The sequence below is a fragment of the Xiphophorus couchianus genome, chromosome 13, assembly GCF_001444195.1.
Source record: "Xiphophorus couchianus chromosome 13, X_couchianus-1.0, whole genome shotgun sequence".
NCBI classification, from domain to species: domain Eukaryota; kingdom Metazoa; phylum Chordata; class Actinopteri; order Cyprinodontiformes; family Poeciliidae; genus Xiphophorus; species Xiphophorus couchianus.
The window spans coordinates 15,247,776-15,270,720 of NC_040240.1; the positions used below are offsets into that span (position 1 = coordinate 15,247,776).

General features: G+C 37.9%; 1 protein-coding gene across 4 annotated transcripts; it reads right to left on the reverse strand.

The window, feature by feature from the left end:
- Positions 1 to 898: 898 nt before the first annotated feature.
- On the reverse strand, positions 899 to 22,575 carry recql4 (RecQ helicase-like 4). 4 transcript variants are annotated; one of them, XM_028037211.1, is made up of 28 exons: positions 22,110 to 22,575; positions 21,996 to 22,029; positions 21,817 to 21,914; positions 21,500 to 21,649; positions 21,254 to 21,411; positions 19,661 to 20,567; positions 19,508 to 19,590; positions 17,837 to 17,936; positions 16,840 to 17,005; positions 15,779 to 15,889; positions 15,267 to 15,431; positions 14,495 to 14,587; positions 14,288 to 14,424; positions 14,113 to 14,196; positions 12,252 to 12,440; positions 9,643 to 9,825; positions 9,343 to 9,544; positions 8,206 to 8,399; positions 8,027 to 8,110; positions 5,782 to 5,919; positions 5,614 to 5,700; positions 5,084 to 5,294; positions 4,843 to 4,972; positions 3,895 to 4,061; positions 2,953 to 3,130; positions 2,412 to 2,565; positions 1,994 to 2,102; positions 899 to 1,148 (listed from the first exon to the last, which is right to left on the reverse strand). In XM_028037211.1, the coding sequence occupies exons 1-28, from the start codon at positions 22,191 to 22,193 to the stop codon at positions 1,027 to 1,029; spliced, it is 4,518 nt and encodes a 1,505-aa protein (XP_027893012.1). In that variant the 5' UTR covers positions 22,194 to 22,575; the 3' UTR covers positions 899 to 1,026. The 4 variants fall into 4 exon arrangements, with proteins under 4 accessions (XP_027893012.1, XP_027893010.1, XP_027893011.1 ...); XM_028037209.1 differs by having other exon boundaries at positions 15,267 to 15,434; positions 22,110 to 22,574; XM_028037210.1 differs by having other exon boundaries at positions 15,267 to 15,434; positions 21,500 to 21,646; positions 22,110 to 22,571.
- Between the last annotated feature and the right edge of the window lie 370 nt (positions 22,576 to 22,945).

The following is a 22,945-nucleotide window of genomic DNA, read 5'->3' on the forward strand; positions in this document are numbered from 1 at the left end:
AACAAGTTGCTTGAAATTATAAGCAACCATTACCAATAATTCCTCTGGTAATTAGTGAGGCACTCACAGCATTTCCTTTGGGAAACACTGGTTTTCCGATCCAGGTTTGGAGAGCTAATTATTCTGCGTAAATTATATAAACAGAACTATTTCAATCAACCAAAGAAATTAATGTATATATATCTTAACTTATTGTTCACATGATTGATCAAATGTATTCATTTATTTGCTTTTAGTGATACGATGGAAATTTAATCTCAAAACTGTTGCTTCATCTTTGCATCAACTCTGCTGTCCTGTTCCACTTTCAGTCTGGTTATAAATTAACCTAATCACAAAGGGATCATTTATTCAGCTTTAATTTGAACCTTTCCCTCACAGAAACCTTCCTGGTGGCGTTCCTTCCCAGAAGGACAGGGCTCGTCTTGCTCAAAGGATATCCAATAAAAAATAAAAACATAATCCAGTTGCAGATGGTTAACCTATTGGGTTATAAGGACATTTTCTTACTTATTCCATAACTAGTGTTTGCTTTAATAAAATATAAAGCAAAATAAAAAAATTTTGTAACCCAAGTTGAACTTAAAACTGGAATGGAAGCTGAAAATCTGTGACCAGGACAACTGACAATTTAACACATTTGACTTGTGAATATTTTACATATCAATATTTGATCATAATCAATTAAAATCTTTGAGTCTGCTGTCAAAATAAAGGTTTGATTCAAGTAGGAGAAATCACACCCTGTTATTGTTCTGTTATAATTTCTGGGAATAAATTTTTAACTGAATCACAGCCGTTCTGTGAGGAGGAAGAGATCGTTTGTGTTTGTCCTCATGGCTCTTGAGAATAAGTTATGTTTTACATCTACGATTGTAAATAAATGTCACTGAAGAAATTAACTAGAAAAACATTTTTTATTGAATAATAATTAACACAAATAAATAGAGGTATACTTGCAAATAATTACTTAAATTTACATTATTAACAAAGAGATCTGATAATTCCTTGGACCGACGACGACGGTCACTTGAAGTGAAGAATCTCCTGAGTAGCGAGTCGGATGAGTTGGTTGAAGTCAAAGTGGATGTATTTCCTCCAAAAACGTCGATCTTTGCCATATATCTGAGCCGGATAACAAGGACTGCCTGAAACAAGAGTTGTCTTTAATCGAATAACCACAGCTCAGTTTGTTTTTTGTTTTTTTTTTTAAGTCACTGCCGAGTTGATCTTTTCAAAAGTGTTTTAAAAGCATCAACCATGAAATCTTACTAAACAGTTTCTTGCAAAACTGTACTAAAGCTTAAAATCCTTAAACGTCAGTAGTTTATTGTATTTGACATCAAAATCTCAGAGCCTTTGTTTTCCATTATGGGATCCCTCAAGGCTCACAACTTGGTCCTCTCCGTTTTTAACTCGTTTGATAGATGCCATTCTTAGTATGCAGATGATATGCAAATATATCTGCATAATTATATGCAGAGAATTCAGCCAACCTAGATTTGTCCCATGGATGGGATGCTGCCAGTTAAGGGGTTGAAGGCATATTTATTTATTCAAATAAAAAAATCTGAAAAGCTGAAGTTAAACTCTTGTTGACTTGGGGTTTTTTTACGGTGCTACTGCGAAGAAATAAAACTATACAAAGAAGGATAGACAGGACTTTTGTGGGTGGATTAGCTAAAGCTGGGGTTAAATAATATCAATATAGCTCATAAGCGCTACAGAAAAAAATTTTCTGTGTTTATTATGGTTATAAACTGAGCTTCTACAACAACACAAACATTTCTACGGTGCATCTCTGACGGCCTCTAGTGGTCTAAACGTTCAACTCTCACTAAATTTTATTCAGAATAAGCATAAAACATGTAAAAAAATATTTAAATTTATGTGGACTTCAGCATTTTACAGCCACACTGGTCAGATTACGGTAGTGGTTTATTCTGCACTGTCATGCTCAGCTGTGTGTGTGTGTGTGTGTGTGGATCCTTACCAATACCGTGCAAAATTCTTGCAACAGCTCTCCCTGAAAACTTCTCATCACTTCTGTTGGCAAGAAAACTTCTGATGTCGACTCTGATCTGACTCTCCCAGTCCAACAGCTGCAAAACACACACACACACGGTCGTGTTTTCATCACTTGTGGGGACTTCACATTGACTTTCATTATTTTCTACAGCCTGACCCTTACCATAATCCTATACCTAACCATCCCAGACCTAACTCCTAACCCAAAAACAACAATTCCCCTCTCGGGGACCAAGAAAATGTCCCCACAAGGAACAATAACCCCACACTGTAGACATTAAAGGTTCCCATAAGGATATAAAAACCTGGTACACACACACGCCTCTAAGCAGGAATATTCCCAGATCGAAGCCACGATTAATTTTCTGTGAAGATTGTTTAACCTTGTATTTGTCGAGCTCTTCCAGGTCCTCCGGTTGCAGCGAATGATCTCTGTCTCGCCGCTTGTCAAAGTATTCTGAAAGGAGGTTTTTCAGCTGCAAGCTGCGATTCTCATCCAAGTCGTCCAGACAGGACGTCACAGTTTGGAAAGCAACACTGAAGCAAACAATGAAATGAAATGAAATTTATTCGAACATGATACAAATATAAAAATAAAATAGTGCACAGTAACAAGAAGTGCATAAAAAAATAACCGGAGAAGTGAAGAACAAAAGCAGGAGAAGACACGAACCAAAACACCATTAGCAGTTCCAGTCATGAACAAATTCACTCAGCAAGTGAAACAAATTAAACTTTAACCAGATAATCCTCAAATCTTTAACATAAAAAAATTAAAATCTGATCATAATTGTCAGTGGTGTTCCTCAGGGCTCAGCCTCAGGCCTATTACTGTTTACTATTCATCTTAAACCCATAGGATCCATTTTTAGGGAATATGATCTGGTGCCAATAAATAATACATAATAATAATGAGTGCCAAACCTCTTGAAGGCTTTGAAGCAGGCTGTGAGTTGGTAAAGTTGTGTTTTTTCTTGGTCCTGGACTCGATTATAAAGGAATTGACAAACTTTGTCCATCTCCTCGTCGCTCAGGTCGCCATACGATCGGAAATAAAAAGACGGGGAAGAAAATTCAACTAAGACACCGCTTTGTCCACCACCTGAAACGTAAACAAAAACCTACTTCACTTTGCAGAAGGGCAAGAAATTACTGTGGGAACTGATATTGTGGGTCAACATAGCAGCATTCACATTCAGCTTCCATACACCACAAATCTGGAACAAACTTCCAGAAACCTGCAAAACAGCTGAAACACTGAGTACCTTTTAAATCTAGACTAAAAACTCAGTTCTTTAGAGTTGCTTTTGAAACCTAATCATGAAACAATCAATAATCTGATGTTTTATGACTTTGTAATTTTGTGTTTTTATGATGTAAAGCACTTTGAAATGCCTTGTTGCTGAAAGGTGCTATACACATAAAATTGTCTCGATTGATAAACAGCTCTGGAAAATGAAGAGACCACTTAAAATGATCAGTTTCTCTGATTTTACTCTTTATAGGTATACGAGTTAAATGAACATTGCTCTTTTATTCCATGAACTACTGACAACATCTCTGAAAATCCAAGCAAAAATTTTGTATTTATTTGCAGAAAATGAGAAATAATAAAATAACAAAACAGATTTAGTGCTTTCAGACCTCAAACAATGCAAAGAAAACACATTTATATTCATTTAGAAACAACAATACCAATGCTTTAACTCAGGAAGACTTTAGAAATCAACATTTGGTGGAATAACCAGGAGGTTTTTAATGGGGTTCAGTCCCTCTTAATTTGTTCCAGATCTGTATATAATAATAGTATCTATAGACAAAAAAAGTCATAAATACTATCTCAGTGTCTTTAGTTTTCAAATGAACCTCTGTCTGTGCTCCACTGCAGCTGTCTCAGTGCCCTCTTCACCAAGGGAAGCTGCCATCCCATCGTGTCCGCCACCTCAACGACATCAAACTCCACCTGATCGAACCGCTCCACGCGCTCGCCCCTCATTCTCTTCCTGGCCAACGCCACGGCAACCGGCGGGCAACTGCAGGTTCATGATTAAAAAGTCATCAACACAGCATTTTCATGTCACTTCTTCAGTGTGAAGTAGTGACACTGCATCAAAATCTTTACCTTTACACCAGGACTGCACTGACGGAGCACATTTTTTAAAACTTTTTTCAGATTCAACATTTTCTGTTTTGTTCTCCAAGTTCTCAGAAAACACCTCAGCACCTTAAAGTTTTATTATAATACTTTGTGGTACTTTCCAACTCTAAAATTGACGATAAAAACTATTAATATCTTTTTAGATACCTGCATTAACGTGACTGCATGACATGCAATCATAGGCCCACAAATACAAATACTGCTCTTGAAAAACATTCCCATTTGTAACTCACTTCTTTCCTAATCACACAAAGTAATGTGATTAAATAAACTGCTTTATTTAATCATATTTTCTGTTTAATTAGTATTTATTGATGCTCTGATCAAACAGTGATGAAAATAGTAAAAATGACAACCCTGACAGTTTTGTTTTTTAAAAAAACATTAATTGGAATCATGAGAATGATAAATAATAATTCTTATAATGATAGGACATTTATCATGATAAATGCTAGTCTCTCTAGTCTCTACACCCGTTTCTTACTGAAAACGTCACTGGAAAGATTGTGAAAAACTTAGGAAAACAACTTTCACAAGTTAAAAGAAACTCAGTGAGTTTGGGCTTTCTCTGCGTTTTCTGAACACAGGTAGATCTGAAAGATCACACAGCCCCAACTAAAGCATCAGTCAAAAACAAAAGCACAGTCATTGCTTACATTTTTGTGATTTTTTGGAGCTGTCTGGGTCCATCGTAGCACCTGACTTTACACACAGACAGAGTCGGATGGAGAAGCTCAACAAACCGCTGTGGATGCAGCTCCAGGTAGCAAAGCAGCGTTTCAACACCTAGAGCACAAAATCACTCGATTTTTAAAAAAATAAACATTTACATGCACATGCAACCTGCACCTTTTCTTTTCTCTCAGGATAAAAACTTGAGCTTGTGTCTCCACTGACCTTCCTCTGTGACGTCCAGAGCCTCCACAGTTTCCTGGATGGGAATCGCTCTTTCATGGGTGTGACACAGACGCTCCTCCGGCCAATCACAGCTCTCCGTTTTCTGGTCACTCTGCCAATCCGCTCCCTCGTCTTTAACTTCTTTTGACTCGCCCCGCTCCTTTTTTACGCTTCCTTCCTCGCTGTGCTCAGCTGAATCGAGGTCAGGCGCCTAAAAGCAAAACAAATGTTGCATCTAAAAAAGTCTGAATTATAAAATTCAAATTCAAATATACTTTATTGATCTCAAAGGGAAATTAAATGTCGTAACTCATTAATTCTTCAAAGAGTTATTGTAGATGCAATGTAGAAATGAATAAAATATATTAAAATATTTGAAGTAAAACTCAACTTTTCCAGTCTACCTAGTAGCTGTGCTGCAAATTAACCAGCATTTCCACACAGCCATTGTTTGGAAAATCCAGGGATTGCAATTAAATTAGCATGCTAGCTCACTTTTAAAAGAAAACAGTGAATTTCCCATAAATCACCTCTGAGCCAGTGGATTCTTGCTTTTCTCCAAGTTTATTTTCATCACAGACATCCATCATCTCCAGCAGATCAGCGTCTTCAACATCCTGCTCACAAAAGCAGATGCGTTACTTCATCTGAAGCTTTGACGGCATGTGGACTGAAAACACAAGCAGAGAGAAGGTCACCTTCCAGAGTTCCTGCTGCTTCTGGTGCATCTTCTGACATTTACATGCAGGAAAAACTCTCTGCACCAGTTTCTTGATTATGTAGAAGTCCACAGTGTCTGCGTAGATGTGGCGGCGGAGCTCATGGAGGTCGCCACCCTGAAATCCCCCCAGAAATTATAACTGGAGCATGAATATAAATAATAAACGAAGAGAAACGTGCATTAAAAACCTTTTTTACACCACTGGACATAGCAGCGCTCGAGTGTAACCACGCTGCAACGTCTGGGTGCATTTCTGCTTCACACCTGGATCAAAAAGCTGAACTACCTCCTTGGGATTTCAGGCGGGTAATTAACTATTTGATCCAGGTGTTGAAGCAGGGTTGCATCCAAAAGCTGCAGGACAGAAAAATTCAAGGACTGGAGTTATAGACTTTAGTCCAGGAAGTGGATTTGATGCATTCTAAACCTACAAATTACTATTTGTAAGGTAAAAATGATGATTTCTGAGCTTTTTTACTGCAGATCTACAAACAAAATTTGAATTGTGATGTATATTTTTCTTCAGAGTTGAGACAAAAACAAAAAAGAAGCGACTTCAACAAATTATTCTCCATGGTATTTCCAGAAATAATTATTATATTTGAATGTTAGAGTTATATGACAAACTTGGTAACAGATAAAGTCTCAGGAAATAAAAAATTACAAAATGGCAAAATAAAAGTTGCTATTTCATGATTCCTTCTAATTACAGATTTAATTTAAAATTGAATCCAGAAAAGTAAGGATAATGTGGCTTACAAACAAATTAATTATGATATAAATGTAATTTCACGCAAGCAATTCTCTTATTATATGGAGCTTTGGAACGTGACGTCACTGCTCTAGATATAGGGATATGAGCGCCATCTTGAGGGGCCATAAACATAACCGACAAAAACGACTGTCTCGCAGATATTTTGAATCCAAGTTATTTAAAATTAATTAGCAGTGGTTCGAACTTGCTGCGTTTTTGGATGCAATGTCCGATCACACGACCGTAACGGTAAAAAGATGGAAAACGGACTTTCGTTTCACTGTTTTCCTGCCTGTAAACAACGCGAGGGGGCTAAGCTATCGGAGCTAAGCTATCGGAGCTAACGAAAAGGAGACGAATGTCCTGGGTATCAGCGGTGAGACGTCCTGATATTATGTTCTGTAACATCCCAAGATATCTACATGTTTGCTACAGGCATGTCCATTCTGGTGAGTGTTTAAATTTGCTTTCTTGGTGTTGTGTAATAATGTTTTGCTATGATTTTGTCCGGGATTACTCATGTTCAGTTACGTTGATGTTAAATGTCACTTACGTTACATTTAAGTGGGTCAACCTTGTTTAGGTCGGGCTTATATTTTTTTGTAGCACAGTCCGAGTTTTGTCAGTGGACATCGAGGTTATTCCATTATTGTGAAATAAGCTATTTAAGTTTTCTAGTGTTATAATTTACAGTATTAATACTGATGTGTGTTCTGATATGTTCTCTTCAAGGCAAACCGACGTATGAAATGGATCAGCTCAATCCAGACTGAATCTGGGTCACTGAGAGGTAAACGCCACAACATCGGACCAACATGCGCCACAATTAAAGAGGCGATACAGCAAGACCATGGGGGATCAACAATTTACAGAGACTGTGTTTTCATGATTTACCCCAGCAGAGGTAAATCATGAAAACACAGTGGAGGCTGTAGAAGAGGAGCAAGTTGGAGAGGCTGAGGAGGAAACTCCAGGAGAGGAGCTCAGCAAGGCTGCACACTCTGAAGAGGAACATGAACCGTTTGTGTTGAAATATGTTTACAGTTGGAAGTGGCTGTTTTCTGTCATTTCATAATTTAATGTGGTAAACATTCATGAAACATTTTATTCAAGCTCTTCAAGTTGCATGTTTGAACTTTTTTTACTTAAAGTTATATGATGAGAGGAAAAAAAAAATCTGTTTAAATATCTAGCAGTTGGGGTGCTGTGGTGACGCAGGGACAAAGCACAACCCACATATTGAGGCCTTAGTCCTTGTGGCGGTGGTCGCAGGTTCAATTCCTGGCCCGGCGACATTTGCCGCATGTCTTCCTGTCAGACTACTTTCAAATAAAGGCTACAAGAGCCAACAAAACCTTAAAATATGTATCTAAGCAGTTTCCGCCATAAGTTGTCAATATCTAAACACTCAAACCATAAGAATATGTCCAAAGTTTAAGTCCTTATGTTTGGACCTTTAAGGCTTTACCTCCGGGTCCAGGAAGAGGTGGCAGTGTGCTGGAAGTCCATCTCTCCCAGCCCTCCCAATTTCCTGAACGTAGCTCTCAAAACTCTGAGAAATCATGTTAGAACAACAAAAATTATAAATAAATGTTAAGAAATATAAAAGGTTCCATAAAGCTTTACATAAGTCGGGTAACTTTCCACCTTTGGCATGTTGTAGTGGATGATTCCACGAACGTCGGATTTGTCCAGCCCCATGCCAAACGCCACAGTGGCCACTACGATCCGGAGTTCCCCACACATGAAGTTGTTCTGGACCCGGCGGCGCTCCGAACCCGACAGACCGGCATGGTACGCCTCAGCCTGCCATTTCAAGGGTTTACGGATCTTCTTACGAGCTGAAAAAAAATCAGACAAAACAACAACAAAAAAGCTGAATATCTGAGACAGTAAGTTTGTTTCTGTACACAATTATTGCTGCTCTTCTAAAATAAGTGAAACTTTAACTTGGCCTGAAACGATTAATCGGATTAATCAATTATTGAAATAACTGTTACGTAATTTAGTAATTGATTAATCATTAACTGGAGCATACAGACTCTAAAAAAGGCCATTTGCTAAAAAAAAAAAAAAAGTCTGAGCTAAAGCTTCACAAAGATATAAACAGCTCTGGAAAAACGTAAGAGACCACTTAAAATGATCTGTTTCTCAGGTTTTATTCTTTCTATGTATATGTTTGATTAAAATAACATTGTTCTTCTATGAACTACTGACAACATGTATCTGAAATTACAAGCAACAATTTAGTATTTATTTGCAGAAATGGTCAAAATAACAAAAAGATGCAGTGCTTTCAGACCTCAAACAATGCAAAGAAAACAAATTAATATTTATTTAGGAGCAACAATACTAATGTTTTAACTCAGGAAGATTTCAGAAATCAGTATTTGGTGGAACAACCAGGAGGCTTTCAATGGGGTTCAGTGCAGTGAACTCTTTTTTTCCCCCAGATATATATGATGTATTTTGCATTTAAGATGAAAAAAACCCTTTGTCTGTAAATATGTTCTACCCAGCACTAATCACCTGATTCAAAATCTGTAATCTGCTAACTAATTATGAATTGGTTAATCCAAAAAACAAAACAGACTGTAGATTAGCTCTACAGGCATTTCTTTAGCTATGGATGTATCTTTCGCCACAAATGGTATTTATTTTTTTGTTTAAAAAAGGAATCGAATTATTTGTTTGTTGTTATGTTTTTCTTGTTTTCGTGTTAAATTAAAAATTCAGAATGTACCATCGTTATAGTCAACAGTTAGTAGCCTTTGTAGCCATTACCCAGTTCCTTCTTCTTCTGCCCCACTGGGTTGTCCTCTGTCTGGTTGCTGCTGCTTATTTGGGTATTTTCTCTTAACACCACACCCTGCAGGCAGGTCCGCAGCAGTGCAGCCACTCGGACAGTCTCCTCTCGTCTGGTGCAGTAGACTATGATGGAGTCCAAACAGCCAAAACGATCGCCTTTCAACAGAGAAACCAAAGCCTGAAAAACACAAATGTTCCAGAGTAAAACAACTTTGCGTGTTTTAGATAAAGAGACTGAATTAATGCTTTCTGAGGCAGGTTGGCACCACATCAGACCTGGTCTTTCTCTCCATCTGTGGACACGGACAGGTTGAGGTTCGGGGGCACGGCTGCAGACCGCACAGCTATTCCGTCTTTATCGCTGATGTCCAGATGCTGAGCGATGTCCAGCGCCGTGGACAAAGTGGCCGTAGCCGTGAGTCCCAGCAAACACTTGACTCCGAGGCGTTCCCGAAGCACCTACGGACAAAACATGTTCGTCAAAAAGTTTTAGGTTTTTATGAGGTGCACAACATGATTAGGTAATGAACACTGAACAGATGTGCATTAATTTGAACTTGTTTGACCCATATATTTACAAATATTTAGCAGAAATAAACCAATTTCATAATTTAGCAGCCAGTTTTGTGTTCTGTTTTGGAGTCCCATTGTCATCGGGTAACAGGGATCATGACCGACCTACCACTGTCTACCTTGTAAAATAAAAATATCAACTTCCACCAAGCTGTCCATTTTTATAAAAGAGTAACATAATTTTAATATAATTTGTTTAAACTAATAGAAAATCATACAACTATTCAAATGAATTTTATTCGATTTCTGCTTTTTGTACGTTGCAAAAAACACAAAATCTTATCAAGTAATTCTGACCTAGTTTGTAGAGAAATGAGACAAAATTAACTCACAAGTAACTTTTCAGCAAGATTTAGTCCTTTCTGACGTATACCTATTTCGGCTTACATAGTCCAACTGGCCTGAAGGATTTTATCTAGCAGGTGCTTTTGTTCAGTAAATAGGGCCATTACCTTATCAGTACCTGTTAGTGGCCTCAACGCATCTCACAGTTGCACAATTGTTCCTTAGACTTCGACTTCGACTTAGACTGACTTTGTTGTCATTTTCAATGCACAGGTGTATACAGAACGAAATTTCGTTGCATACGGCTCAGGATAATGTTTGAGGTTCCAATGTTGTGAGAAAAATAAAATACAGTATAAAATATGAATATAAATCTAAATATAAAATATAAAGTGTAGGACTGACAGTAAAATAGAAGTTATTTAGCTCTGTACATGTGCAAGGTATAAAGTGGAGACCAGTTTTTGAGTGCAGTCCAGTTAAGAGTTCAGCAGTCTGATGGCAAGTAGGAAAAAGCTGTTTCGGAACCAGGTGGACCTGCACCGGATGCTGCAGAACCTCTTTCCAGAGGGCAGCAGGGAGAACAGTCCATGGTGGGGGTGTGAGGGGTCACTGATGATGTTTCGGCCTCAGGACACGCATCCTGCATCGATGGTTGACCTGACACTTCGCCCTTTTGCCTGAGCTGGGTGTGGAAGGTTGTTGCCGAAGCAGTTTCTCCTTGTGTGCCTTCTTCTCACTCACATGAGAGTTACCGAACTCTTTTGCAAGCTCAACCAGGAAGTCCACCCGTCTCTCCTGCACCCCAATGCATGCCTGATAAAGCACATGTGCATTCAGTGCTGCCATGTCAATCATGTTTGCCAGGTTTGCTGACCAGCTGTCACATAGTGATGGAACCTTGGTCACCCCCCGCAAGATTATGACTGAAATAAATGCCATTAGTTCTTGTGAACTAAATAGGTGAAGCAGTCACCTATTTATCCTCCACAGCACAAAAGGCTGCATGCAAATTTGCATGTGCTAAGTCTCCCAGATTTCTTTTGCTTACACTTTTTGCATGATTTTTTTTGAGGTGGATCAACACAATTAATTTGGTTAGTTTATTTCTAAACTGTCATGTTATACCCTCTTAGCTTTATTTCAAAGAGAAACATTACTAATTTCTTTTAGAAAAACCTTTGCATATTTTTTGAAACAGATTATATGTTTTGCAAACTCCATGTACATTTGGCAAAATGACCTGGATAATGCAGCACAACATCATGGATCAGCTGCAAAAGGTCACATCTCTCCAAAAACACTTCATGTATGCTTCAAAACTAAACTGACTAGTCGTAGGTATCATAGATACCCACCCCCAACATGGACTATTCACATTCCTACCTTCTGGCCTGACGGTCAACGACCACATGTACAATAGAACAATAGAAGAATAGAAGAATGGATGAATGGAGGCTAATTTGAGCCATCAGAGTCGTCAGGGTGGACTCAGGGTCTTTGGCCCTGTTCAGCCAATATGGGAAGGACTCGAAAGCCGAGCCATCCTAGTGTCAATAATTCCTTAATATAGATTTTTTTTTTTAAAGTGCTAGTACCACTGGCAGATTATTTCACTTGTAACAAAACATTTTCCCAAGTGGAAACATCTGCCAATGGAACCAGTACTTTTTCATTCATAGTAAGGGATTATTTAGTAAGTTAGTTTTAGATTGAACTCACAGTGTTTTCAGCAGGATAAAAGATCTCATAAACCACCAATTGTGATTTCACTAATATCTGCTTAGTTTGGAAAAAAATTACTCCTCTTTTGACCAGTTTAAGTGCTTTTGTTATGATTTTTAACTAAAACTAACTAAACAAAGTCCAGAGTAATTAGAAATAGCAAACTATTCCTCTACTCAAGCAGCAAAACAGACGGCGACTCCAGCTCTGTTTTATCAATATACCTGCTTCTCTTTACATGTTGGAAACCAAGAGAAAAACTGGTTTAAAAAACATGGCTTTATTATGCTGTAATAACGCACCTTACAAAGCCTTAAGTAGCAGGGTCTGAAGTTGTGTGACCACTCAGACACGCAGTGAGCCTCGTCTATACAGGCGAAAGCCACCGGAGGGAGCTCCTGAGCAGAGGGCAGACATCCTGAACCTGAACCTCCTCCACCGACCAAAGCCTCTGGAGAGAGAAGCAGCACACACACCTGGCCGGACTTCACCTGGAAAGAAGAACAAAACAGATTACTTTAAAGGGAACATATTATGCTAATCCACATTTTGAATGTGGATTTATACTTCTGAAAACAGCCCAAGTGCTTGTCAATAAGTTCATCTTTTTATTAAGTGTCTGGAAAATTAGTGGTTTCAAAAACCCCATGATTGTTAAAATCCCTTAACAGTCGCAATGAAACCAGTGTCTCCATCCATTGAATAACATGTAAGCATTTTGAGAGTGACAGTTAAAGGGTTATGGCACATTCCAGAGGCACTGAGCCGTTACTTAGCAACAATGGCAGAGCCCAGCCCCGTTACCTAGCAACCCAAGCATAGCTCCAGCACATTCCATCAGCTTGTTTAACACCCCTAAGCGCTGCACAATTGTGTTTTGTTGATGTTGTTGATGACTAACCATTTAGAAAACATGTCTGAGTAACGTTCAAAGATGGTTGTATAATTGCGGATCTGTTTGCGGCCAGCAGGCTTATTTAGATTTAAAGTGACAAGACGTCCTAAAACATCTCCTTCTGAAAGGAGCTCAAAATAGGCAGAACTGAGCAAACTGAAGTATCATTATCCAACAATAATTTTACGCTAAAAAAATAATAAACATGCGTCCTAATCTGTTCAAAGAACCATATTGACTCTTTTAACGTGACGTCACACTTTTGGAAACTTGGCCCGCTCCGCCATGACGGAATCAAAACAACTTATGCGCTCCTGTAAAGCCTGTCAAAAAATGTACATCTGGTGCTATCAGCTAGCAGGTGATAGCAGAGAGATTTACCCATTCCAGTGGACAGCACCACCAGGGTGGAGAGCCCTAATATCGCTTTTATTTAGTTGATTTCGCAGTATAAATGGTCATATATATATGACCATTATATATGGTGCGCGGTCAGCTGCACAAGCAGACAAGGATGAAAACCCAACTTGTCATTTTATTGTATAACTTTTAATGAGGGAGATCGTCAATCATGACAGTCTGCCCTCGCCTTGGTATAATTGCGGATTTGCAATTACACCTTTTTACAAGAAGATTAACGCTCATAAAGTATATGAACGTTTTATCGTTCATAGACTTTATGAGTAAGTATGACAAGAAACATGTCAATTATCGCATTATGGCAAAAGTGAGTATAACCATCAGTAACCATGGAAACAATGCCCCACCGTCATGTAGCCTAGCATATAGGGAAAAAACTGGTTAGCGTTTCGTCTTCTGTACTTTTCTAAGGCTGCTCCGGTTTAAGGGGAAGCGCTGTTTATGACATAGTGACATAAATCATGTGGTGTGAATTCAGGCAAAGTCGGTAGTTTCATCAACACGTCAGGAAGGAGGAGGTATGGCTCGTTTTCTGAGCTAGCTGTTTCAAGCTTCTGTAAATACCGTCAACTATGAGCCCCAACTAGATGCGTTACGTCCACGGACAAATTAGCTTGACTCGAACAAGTAGAAGCCATGAATAAACTGACAGAAACAACTTCAGTCGCTCTGTTTATTGCTCCCGATCCTCACTTGACATCCGTCATGGCGCCCCGAATGATTAAGTCATTCATTTTCTATTGCAAACGTTCAATAGAAAATGTATAACACTATCAAACCTAGCATAAATCTTTAATGATGCAAAGAAAGGTGATCTCTAGCGTGCTGTCTGACTGTGACCATGGTACCTTTTCTATAGCAGCTTCTCTCTGTTTCATCGTCATGTTGGAGTGGATGCAGGCTGCCTTTAGCTTGGTGGACAACCCCGAAAGCTAAACACACACACACACACACACACACACACACACAATTTACGGGTTTCTGGTTTAGGTTTCACCAACATAAGATGAAGAGAGTGTTTACCTGATCATCCATTAGAGAAACTAGAGGGGAAATGACCAGAGTGATGCACTTTGACCTCTGTGCGTACAGAAAAGCTGGCAGCTGATAGCAGAGAGATTTACCCATTCCAGTGGACAGCACCACCAGGGTGGAGAGCCCTGAGAATAAAGATGCAAACATGTAGAAGATGCTCACATAGAGATGGTGAAGTTTATGAGCCGTGACTACCTGCCAGGATCCTCATGATGGCCTTTTCCTGCCCAGGTCTGAATGACTGGTAGCCCAGTTCTCTCAGAGCTGCAAACACTTCAGCAGGAGTGTCTGAACACAACCATTACACAAAAGAAAACAAAATTAAGTTTCAATTAATCATGATGGAACGATTATTGACGTAATCGTCAACTAATTCGGTAATCAATTAATCATTTACTGGAGTATACAGACTAAAAAAAGGTCAAACAGGGAAAGAACAAAACAAACAATATATATTCATTTTGTATTTAAAATTTAAAAAAAAACTTCTTTGTCTGTAAATATGCTCTATGCAAAACTCCTAATAGTTTTAGTTTCACCTGGTTGAAATTCTGTTAAAAAAAAAACTCTATTAAGCCCCTTCAGTGATCCAATTATTAATCAGCTAATCCAAAAGAACAAGAGCAGTATTGATGTTAGGTCAAGCAGAAAGGACTGAGCTGTTCATTGATGTTAGAAATATTTTTTCTAACATGCATAGACATTACAAATAATCAAGGATATACTAAATAAAATGTATCTTATTTCCTTTCAGGCAATAAAATGTTTATCTTCTTATTTAAAAAGGAAATTTAAATATTTGTCCATTTGTATCTTTTAGTGTATTGGTAATATTGCATAAAAAAGATTAAAAAATCAGCAGAATCAGGCAATTTTTAAATAACTAAAATAATCGTTAATGGCAGCTTCTGCTGAATTTTAATACTAAAGCATTACTATTTATGTGAATGAGTTTTGCAGCGTTTACCCTGGACTTTCCCGTCTTCTGTGAGACGATAAAGCGGATCCATCGGCGGTGGCGGAGCGGGCCGCTCATAGTCGGGACGAATGATGTTGAGCAGCATCTCATCGGTCCGCCTGCTGTCCGCTCCGGTTTCCTGTTGCCGTTTTTCTGCGTTGACACAGGAAGACGCTGCTGCAACATGTGCAACAATGTTTTCAAAAATGTAACAACAAAAGTCTGAATGAAAACGGAAATCAGATCAGATATCGAATACTGGCCCAAATTATATATCGGTGGACTTCTATTCGGCCAATAACAAATTTCACTGGACAATAAATTCACCCAGTAATTATTGTGATAAATGATGATATTGTTGTTTTGACACACCAATAAACATTAACTTTGTAAAGAACACTCAATACTGGAACTAGAAGGTATTTTATATATCCAAAATAAAACACAATAAACAAAGCTTATTGTGACAGGATTAATCCTTACTGACAACAGAAATCCTGCTGTGAAACTATTAATCGTACCCAGAGGCTGAGGCTGCAGCGTTCCCGTTGCCCTGGCAACGTCTTCCAGGGTGGGCAGTTCAAACGGTTCCTCTTCTGCAGGCTGATCCTCAGAAACAGGTGGTGGAGGGGCTAAAAAAAGAAAAGGAAAAATGATGCTGCGCTAACAGTGACTAGAGCTCACAGCTCACATTGACATTAATTACCACAGACGTAGAAGAAGAGATTTAATTTTGTTTCACTACAGGAGACGAATCATCTACTTCATAGTGAGATAGAAATCAGTCCTGCTGCTTTTAGAACCGGGGCAGTAAAATAAAGTTCCTACAACCTTTCATTAAAAATGAAAGACTTCAGTTTCTCTGACTTTTCTGTTTACATTTAAAACAGAACAGCAAACATAAATTTATGACGGATAGTTCTACAGTCTGCAGAATGATGAAATATAGAAGGAAGGAGGAAAGGAAGGAAGGAAAAGAGGGAGGAAGGAGGTATGATAAACAAAAAAAGGAAGGAAGGAAGAAAGAAGGAAAGAAAGAAAAAGAAAGAAGGAAGGAGCTATGTCACAAAGAAGGAAGGAAGAACAGATGAAGGAAGGACTGAAAGAAAAACAACAGGAAAGACAAGAAGGAAGCCTGGTAAGAGAGAAAGGAGATAGGGCACAAAGAAGGAAGGAAGGAAGAAAGACCACAACGAAGAGAGGAATGAAGGGATGACAGGGAAGGACAAAAGGACAGAACAAAGGAAGCACACAAGTATGTATAGGAAGAAGGAACAAAGGAAGGATTGTGAAAGAAGTCTGAAAACACGGATATTTATCAACTAATAGTTTCCTTGTCTGTACTTATCCAGACCAGGAAAAAACTGAAATCCAAATGCAGACTTCTCCATATTTATCTTGTTAAATGTGAGAAATAATCTTTTTTATTAATATTATTTAAAATAAAAACATCAACTAAAGTTACACTTTCTCCTCCTCATCTTCTGGATGATCTGAAGTGTTGATTAAAAACAGAGTTTTATTCCTACTGCAGGATAAATCCTCCTAACCAAACACACGAACAGGCCTGTTCCTCGGTCACCTGGTCCTGTGCAGTCCACAGCCCAGTGTCCGCTTCCTCCACACCTGTAGCAGGTGTCGCTCTGCCGACTCGGCGCCCCTCTGAACCCGCCCCTCCGTCCTCTGCCGAAGAATCCTCCGCCTCCGCCGAACCGCTCTCCTTTCAGCTGAAACTTCTGCATGTACAGCTGGAAAACACACAGAATCAGATAGGCTGCCATATTTGTCTAAAGATAATCTGTCACTTTAATGCAACACTTTGGGAATAAGAGAGTTCAGATCATCAAAATGTGTTTCCTGTGTCGTTTTATTTGTCTAGTTTCACATCTAATGAATAATTTCTGTGTTATTTATGATTATTCCCATAAAACACCCAATTATGACACATTTTCTCTTTTTTTCCACCACATTTCGTTTTATTTTTGCAAAGTTTAGGATGTAATGCCATCCTGTCAAAGTTCCCAGAACCTTTGTGAAAGAAACCAGCCCACAGCATCACACATCCTCCCTCTGCTAAACCCAACTGGAGTGCTTTTCACAAAAAAATGAACTTTTATCTGATTTATCAAACACCAAATGTTTACTTTTGTGATGATGGGAGAAAAAGTAGTGGGAGATGTTTTTGCCGTACCTCCTAAACATCCAGTTGGCATAACAATAACAGGTTAGTGGTTGTCATGGAAACTAAACAAAATTTAGGTCCTTCCCAGTACAATTATTGCTCTGACTCTTGATATAGTAAAATTTATATTTAGTGTCAATTTTTTTTCAGCCAATTTAAGATAAATACAATGGTTATGTTCTCTGGTCTTTCCCATTCTGAAGAACTGCTTTTGTCTGTGTGTAACTTTGTTTATTCTTTTAATACACTACAGTACATTCAATAAAGTCAAACTCAAATTAATTTAAAGCTTCACCAGAGGAGCCAGTAAGTCTGGATCTCGCTGTGTTTATTAACCGTGAGTGAAATAAAATACGCGCAATAAAAATAAAAACAACAATTAACAGAGGAATCATACCTGTTTGCGCAAACCAACTCCCCTCAACGCGTATCCTTTCACATGAGATTTCTTCTTCAGGTTTATCTTCACAAAGTTTCCCTCTACGCCTTTTGTTCCTCTGTTAAAATATCAAAAACAAACTAAACTATAAGCAGATCCAAAAGGAAAAGAACAGCAACAAAATATCAAGTTGTTGATATTTTGTCATGTTACAAACTTCAAAGTTTTTTGATTTAAAGTATGTATGTGACAGAGAAATACAAAGAGGTGTCTAACTATGAAGAGGAGAAAAAAAACGTTTTTTTAACGAATGAAAATCTGAAAAGTGTGGTGTGCACTTCTACTCTGCACCCCGTTACTCTGAATCCCCTAAAATAAAATCTCCATACAGAAAACCTTAAAAATGAACGGTTTAAACTGTTTTCTCTTCATTTCAGAAAAAAACATTTTTATCCCTGCTGCCATTCAGGTGCAAAAGATAAAATTTATTTATTTATTTATTTATTTATTCAGACTATGGAACAAAAGTAAACCAGTTTGAACATCAGAGGAAATAATTTTAATAATTAATAGAAATGAACATAAATTTATATAATAAAAAAATGTATATAAAGCATATATTTTGCAGCTAAATAATATGAAATATTTTTTTAAAACCTTTTGTCATTCTGTTGCAGATATTCTATGTACAAAACCACTCATAATAATAAATATTGTTTAGTTTTATAAGAACCACATCGGAGTTGAAGAACCCTGGATTAGGCGGACCGGCTCCATCTAATCCAGGGGTGTCAGACTCATTTTCGTTTTGGGCCAAATCAGGATCATGAATGCTCTTAAAGGGCCGGTTGTGCCAGAATGTATTGATAAAATATGTTAAAACTGTTGAAATATCAATAAATTAATTATTAAACTTAAATAATATTATTATTGATCTCTTCAATCCCTCCAGGATTTTGTGATAAAAATCAAAGTGTTGGTGGTACTAATTTGGAAATATTTATGCTTATTTATGATGGTAAATGCAACTTTTTACTACTGGCTGTATAGATCATGGATTATAATCTGACATCAATTAAGGCTGAAGCAGCTGTTTAGTACAATTAAAAAAGTTTTTGACAATTTTTGAGAAAAATCTGCATTAAACTCCCCAATTATATATTAGTGCAAAAAATGCATAGGTTTTGTGTGAATTTCCATAATTATTCTCAAGAAACTGCAGTAACTGACTGATATAATTTGGAAGTAAACAGATAAAAACTGCATTGATTTGATTGATAACTTGATATTTAAGCACATTTAAAGTTTAGTCTATAATCTAGAGGACCACATAAAAAGATGTGGCGGGCCGGATTTGGCCCACGGGCCTTGAGTTTGGCATATGTGATCTGACTGAGTCAGATCACATATGCCATATCACATATGATATCACATATGCCATATCACATATGATATCACATATGATATCACATATGATTACAAAGAAGCATCAGGAAATATTTCAGACATGCCACACTTTTCAGATATGACCTTTTCCTCTCACTCCACAGTTGTGTGCCGCTTTGTTTTGGGTTTATCACATAAAACTTCAATAAAATCCAGGGAATTTTATGGCTTTAAGGTGTAAAAACATTAACGGCTAAAGGGGTGTAAATACTTTTGAGACTCCAGGTTTGTTTGTTCACCCACCTGGTTCTGACTGGCTGCTTCTGATAAACCCGATTTGTTCTGAACTCCTCCTGAATTTCTCCTAAAAGGTTCTCCTGGGGCGTCTAGAAAGAGATAAAAACAAATTAAATTAACATTTCATCCTCTCGGCTGGTAAATAAATCAAATAAATACCGTTTTTGCTCCTTTGGTCGTTTCCTCCTCATCCCCGTTTTTTCTTTTGCTTTTCTGCTTCTTCTTTTCTCCTCCATCAGTTGAATCAGGGCTTAAACTCAATCTCTCCTCTTTCTTTTTAGGATTTTTTCGCCTCTTTTTTACCGTTTCTTCCACGTCGTCTCCATCTCTCTGCCTCTTTTTCTTCGTACCTTTTGATTTCAAACCATCTTCACTGTTATCATCTGGTAAATGAGACGACTTTCCTCTTTCTGTTTTCCCAGCTTTCTCCCTTTTGCTTTTTCCAGAATCTTCTTGAGCACAATTTGGATCTGGATCTGCTAACTTTTCTTCTTGTCCCAAATCTACTGACTCTTTTCTTTCACCCTCTAAATCTCCTTCAGCTTTTCCTCCCTTGACTTCCTTCTCCTGTTGATTTTTCACTTTAATTTCCTGATTTCCTCCTCCGGGAATCTCCTCAGCTTCCATCTCCCCAAACACCTGACATCTCTCCAACCAGTTCCTGTCAACGACGCTCAGTCTGTTGGCAACAGAGGGTCGTTTAGCTAAACTCCCTCCTGACCCGACGAGAAAAGGCGGGCTTCGTTTAAAACCAGCCGAAGCGCCGAGATCGACACTCCCAGCTGGACTTCCTGAGTTGGAATTTTTGTCTTTCCCTCCTGCGTCTTTATTTTCCTTTCCTGTGCTTGTAGGAGCAAATTGAGGGGATGGAGGTGATAAAAGAGAGGAGGATCTGTTTGCAAAAGAAGCTTTAGCGATCTGAAACTGGGAATTAGCACCGATTCTATGATCATCATCGACAGAATTACTGATAGCAGCTTCTACTGGTTCTGGTTCAAATAGTTCTTCAGGCTCCGCTGCATGGGGAGACGGAGAGGTCACTGACCCAAATGGAGACTTTATCAATCTAGAAGAAACAAACAAACAACAAACACGGGTTAAAGTCAGACAGTCAACATGCATAACAAAGTTATGTGCAAATTTAAAGACTGAAATGAAAATATGTTACTAATAAATGCAAAATAACACAGAAGAAAGACTTTTTCAAATCTTTTTTTTACGATTTTATACAAAATTAATACTTACAGCTAATAATGTGTATGTTAGAAAGGGATAATGTACTTCCAGTGAGAATATAAAGTGTTTACTGTATTTTATTAATCAACAAAATAGCCATGCAAAGCTGGTGTAAAAACAAGAGGTCTCACTTTGACATAAATCCAAGGTGTGTGTCTGTGTTTCATTCATTTTTGGCTAAAATATGTTTGTTTCTTCTTCATTGAAGTTACTAGTTTTGAGTAAAACATCCAGATTTTTACTCAAGTAAGAGCAACAATAATATTAGTTAAGAAAAAGTAGAAAGCACAGTGCAGTAAAACAACTCCTAAAACTACATTTTTTCTAAAGAATTACTCAAGTAAATGTAACTGACTGCCAACTTCTGTCAATATGTGATTGTATAAATACAAAATATACAATTAATTTATAGTGGGTAATTTTAGAGTGGTCAATATAGTACCTACAAAAACAAGAGGAAGGGAGGGCAAGAATGTGATAAATGGATGGATGTCAAGGTGAACTAGTGAGGGTTACCTTGGGGAGAGAACCTCCTGGTGTTCATCCTCAGATGAATTTTTAGCAGAACCAATTGATAGGCTGAGTCTGTCGTTCTGTATTGGTGGATCATCTTTTAAGGAATTGAGAGGAACTCGACCAGTACGAAGGGATTTCTTCAGAGAAACTGGTTTCTCCTACAGATACGGGAGAAAAGAACCACAGGAATAATCCATCTTGTATTTTTAGACAACTGAACTTTAGCCTTCATTTTCCGATTCACACCTGACTGAGTGCAGAAAGGTTGTTTTTAAGCTTCAGGCCGTAATACTGCGATGAAGCCAGGAGACTGTGTTTTTCCTGAGACGTCAGCCTGGGAGCAGGTAGCGGCATTGCTTTACGATTGAGATGGGCTCCCCAACAATCTGATTCCTGCTTGAAAACAAAGACAAAAAATGGTTTAATCAAACCAGTTTAGAAATAGTTGGAACTTTGTGTTGGTCTTTCATATTAAACTAAACTAAAACACCTTGTCGTTTGTATTTAAGCTGTAGAGGTTGGTATGTATTCACACATTAGCAGTAACATGTTTTCTTCAGCACCTTATTTGTTGGGTTGATCTCTGCTGTGATCTCTCTATGGCCGCTGGATGCATCGTTTACTTTAGCTTGTTTTAAACTCCTGTACTCCTTATACAGCCCTGCAAAGACACGTACTTTATTTCTTGAATGCATCAAGGGGAAAAATGTTTTTATGCTGCAATTAGATGCGTTGCACCCACTCCTGGTCTCCTCTGGAGCCTGGCCAATGTCCTCCTAGAAAAACACAGGCGTTATGGTGAAAGAAAACATGCAGTGGATCCTGTTTTTATGCGGATGTGTTGGTTTTAAATCACCTTACTGGGTTTCCTCTGGTGCTGCTGGAGAAAACCCCGTTCCCAGCTTTTCAGCAGCAGTTTCACCTCGTTGTAGCGATCCATTTTTGACTTGATTCAGGACCAGTAAAAGTTATTTAAGTCATTTCATGTTCATTATCATTTCCAGGATCAATTTTAAATCCTAAAGTATTCCGCTAAGCTATTATATTTTCATGAAATGTCTTTACTGCTTGAAAGACGATCTGTTTTGGTGAAAGCGGAAGCTGCATTTGTTGTTTAGGATTTTCCCGCGCCTGTGTTGCCAGGTTCGTTCCTGAATCCCCCGATCCTATAAAACCCATAACTAGCTAAAAACAAACTAACAAAAAAACTTCTAGCTGATTAGTTTCGAAATAAAAGCAGCCTTTAATGAATATATGGGAGCATACATGATGTTTTTGTTTTGTTTTAAAAAAACTACGATCATTTTGGAAAATTACTAAGCAGCCGTTAAAGATTTTACAACGTGGAAATTTCAAAATAAAGAGACCTTTATTGTGAAGCAAGTACTTCCGGTGCTAAAGGGTTAATCAGAATCATAACCAACATTTTAAATTCTGTTACGAATTAAAAGCATTATAAGACACTCGGCCGATAGTCAAAAATAAATAAATGACTGTGACGTAATAGTCAAATAATGTAGTAATATGATATCCATCGACCCTGAGAGGAAAACTTTGATTTAAATTAGGATATTTTAAAGACAATAAGAGCCAAATATCTTTCTTTTAAGAAATCCTTTAAACATCAAATTTTTAAAGGATTTAAAGGAAATTTTACCTTTGTAATAGCTTTTTGCTAAATATACACTGCCT

Excerpts from the sequence above, each read along its gene's own strand:
- recql4 (XM_028037209.1), bottom strand. The coding sequence starts at position 22,193 with ATGGATCGCTACAACGAGGTGAAACTGCTGCTGAAAAGCTGGGAACGG. Across the intron at positions 21,915-21,995 it reads GGCTCCAGAGGAGACCAGGA|GGCTGTATAAGGAGTACAGG; the intron begins GTGGGTGCAACG and ends GTGTCTTTGCAG. Across the intron at positions 3,131-3,894 it reads GCAGTGGAGCACAGACAGAG|GTGGTGGACAAAGCGGTGTC; the intron begins GTTCATTTGAAA and ends TTTACGTTTCAG.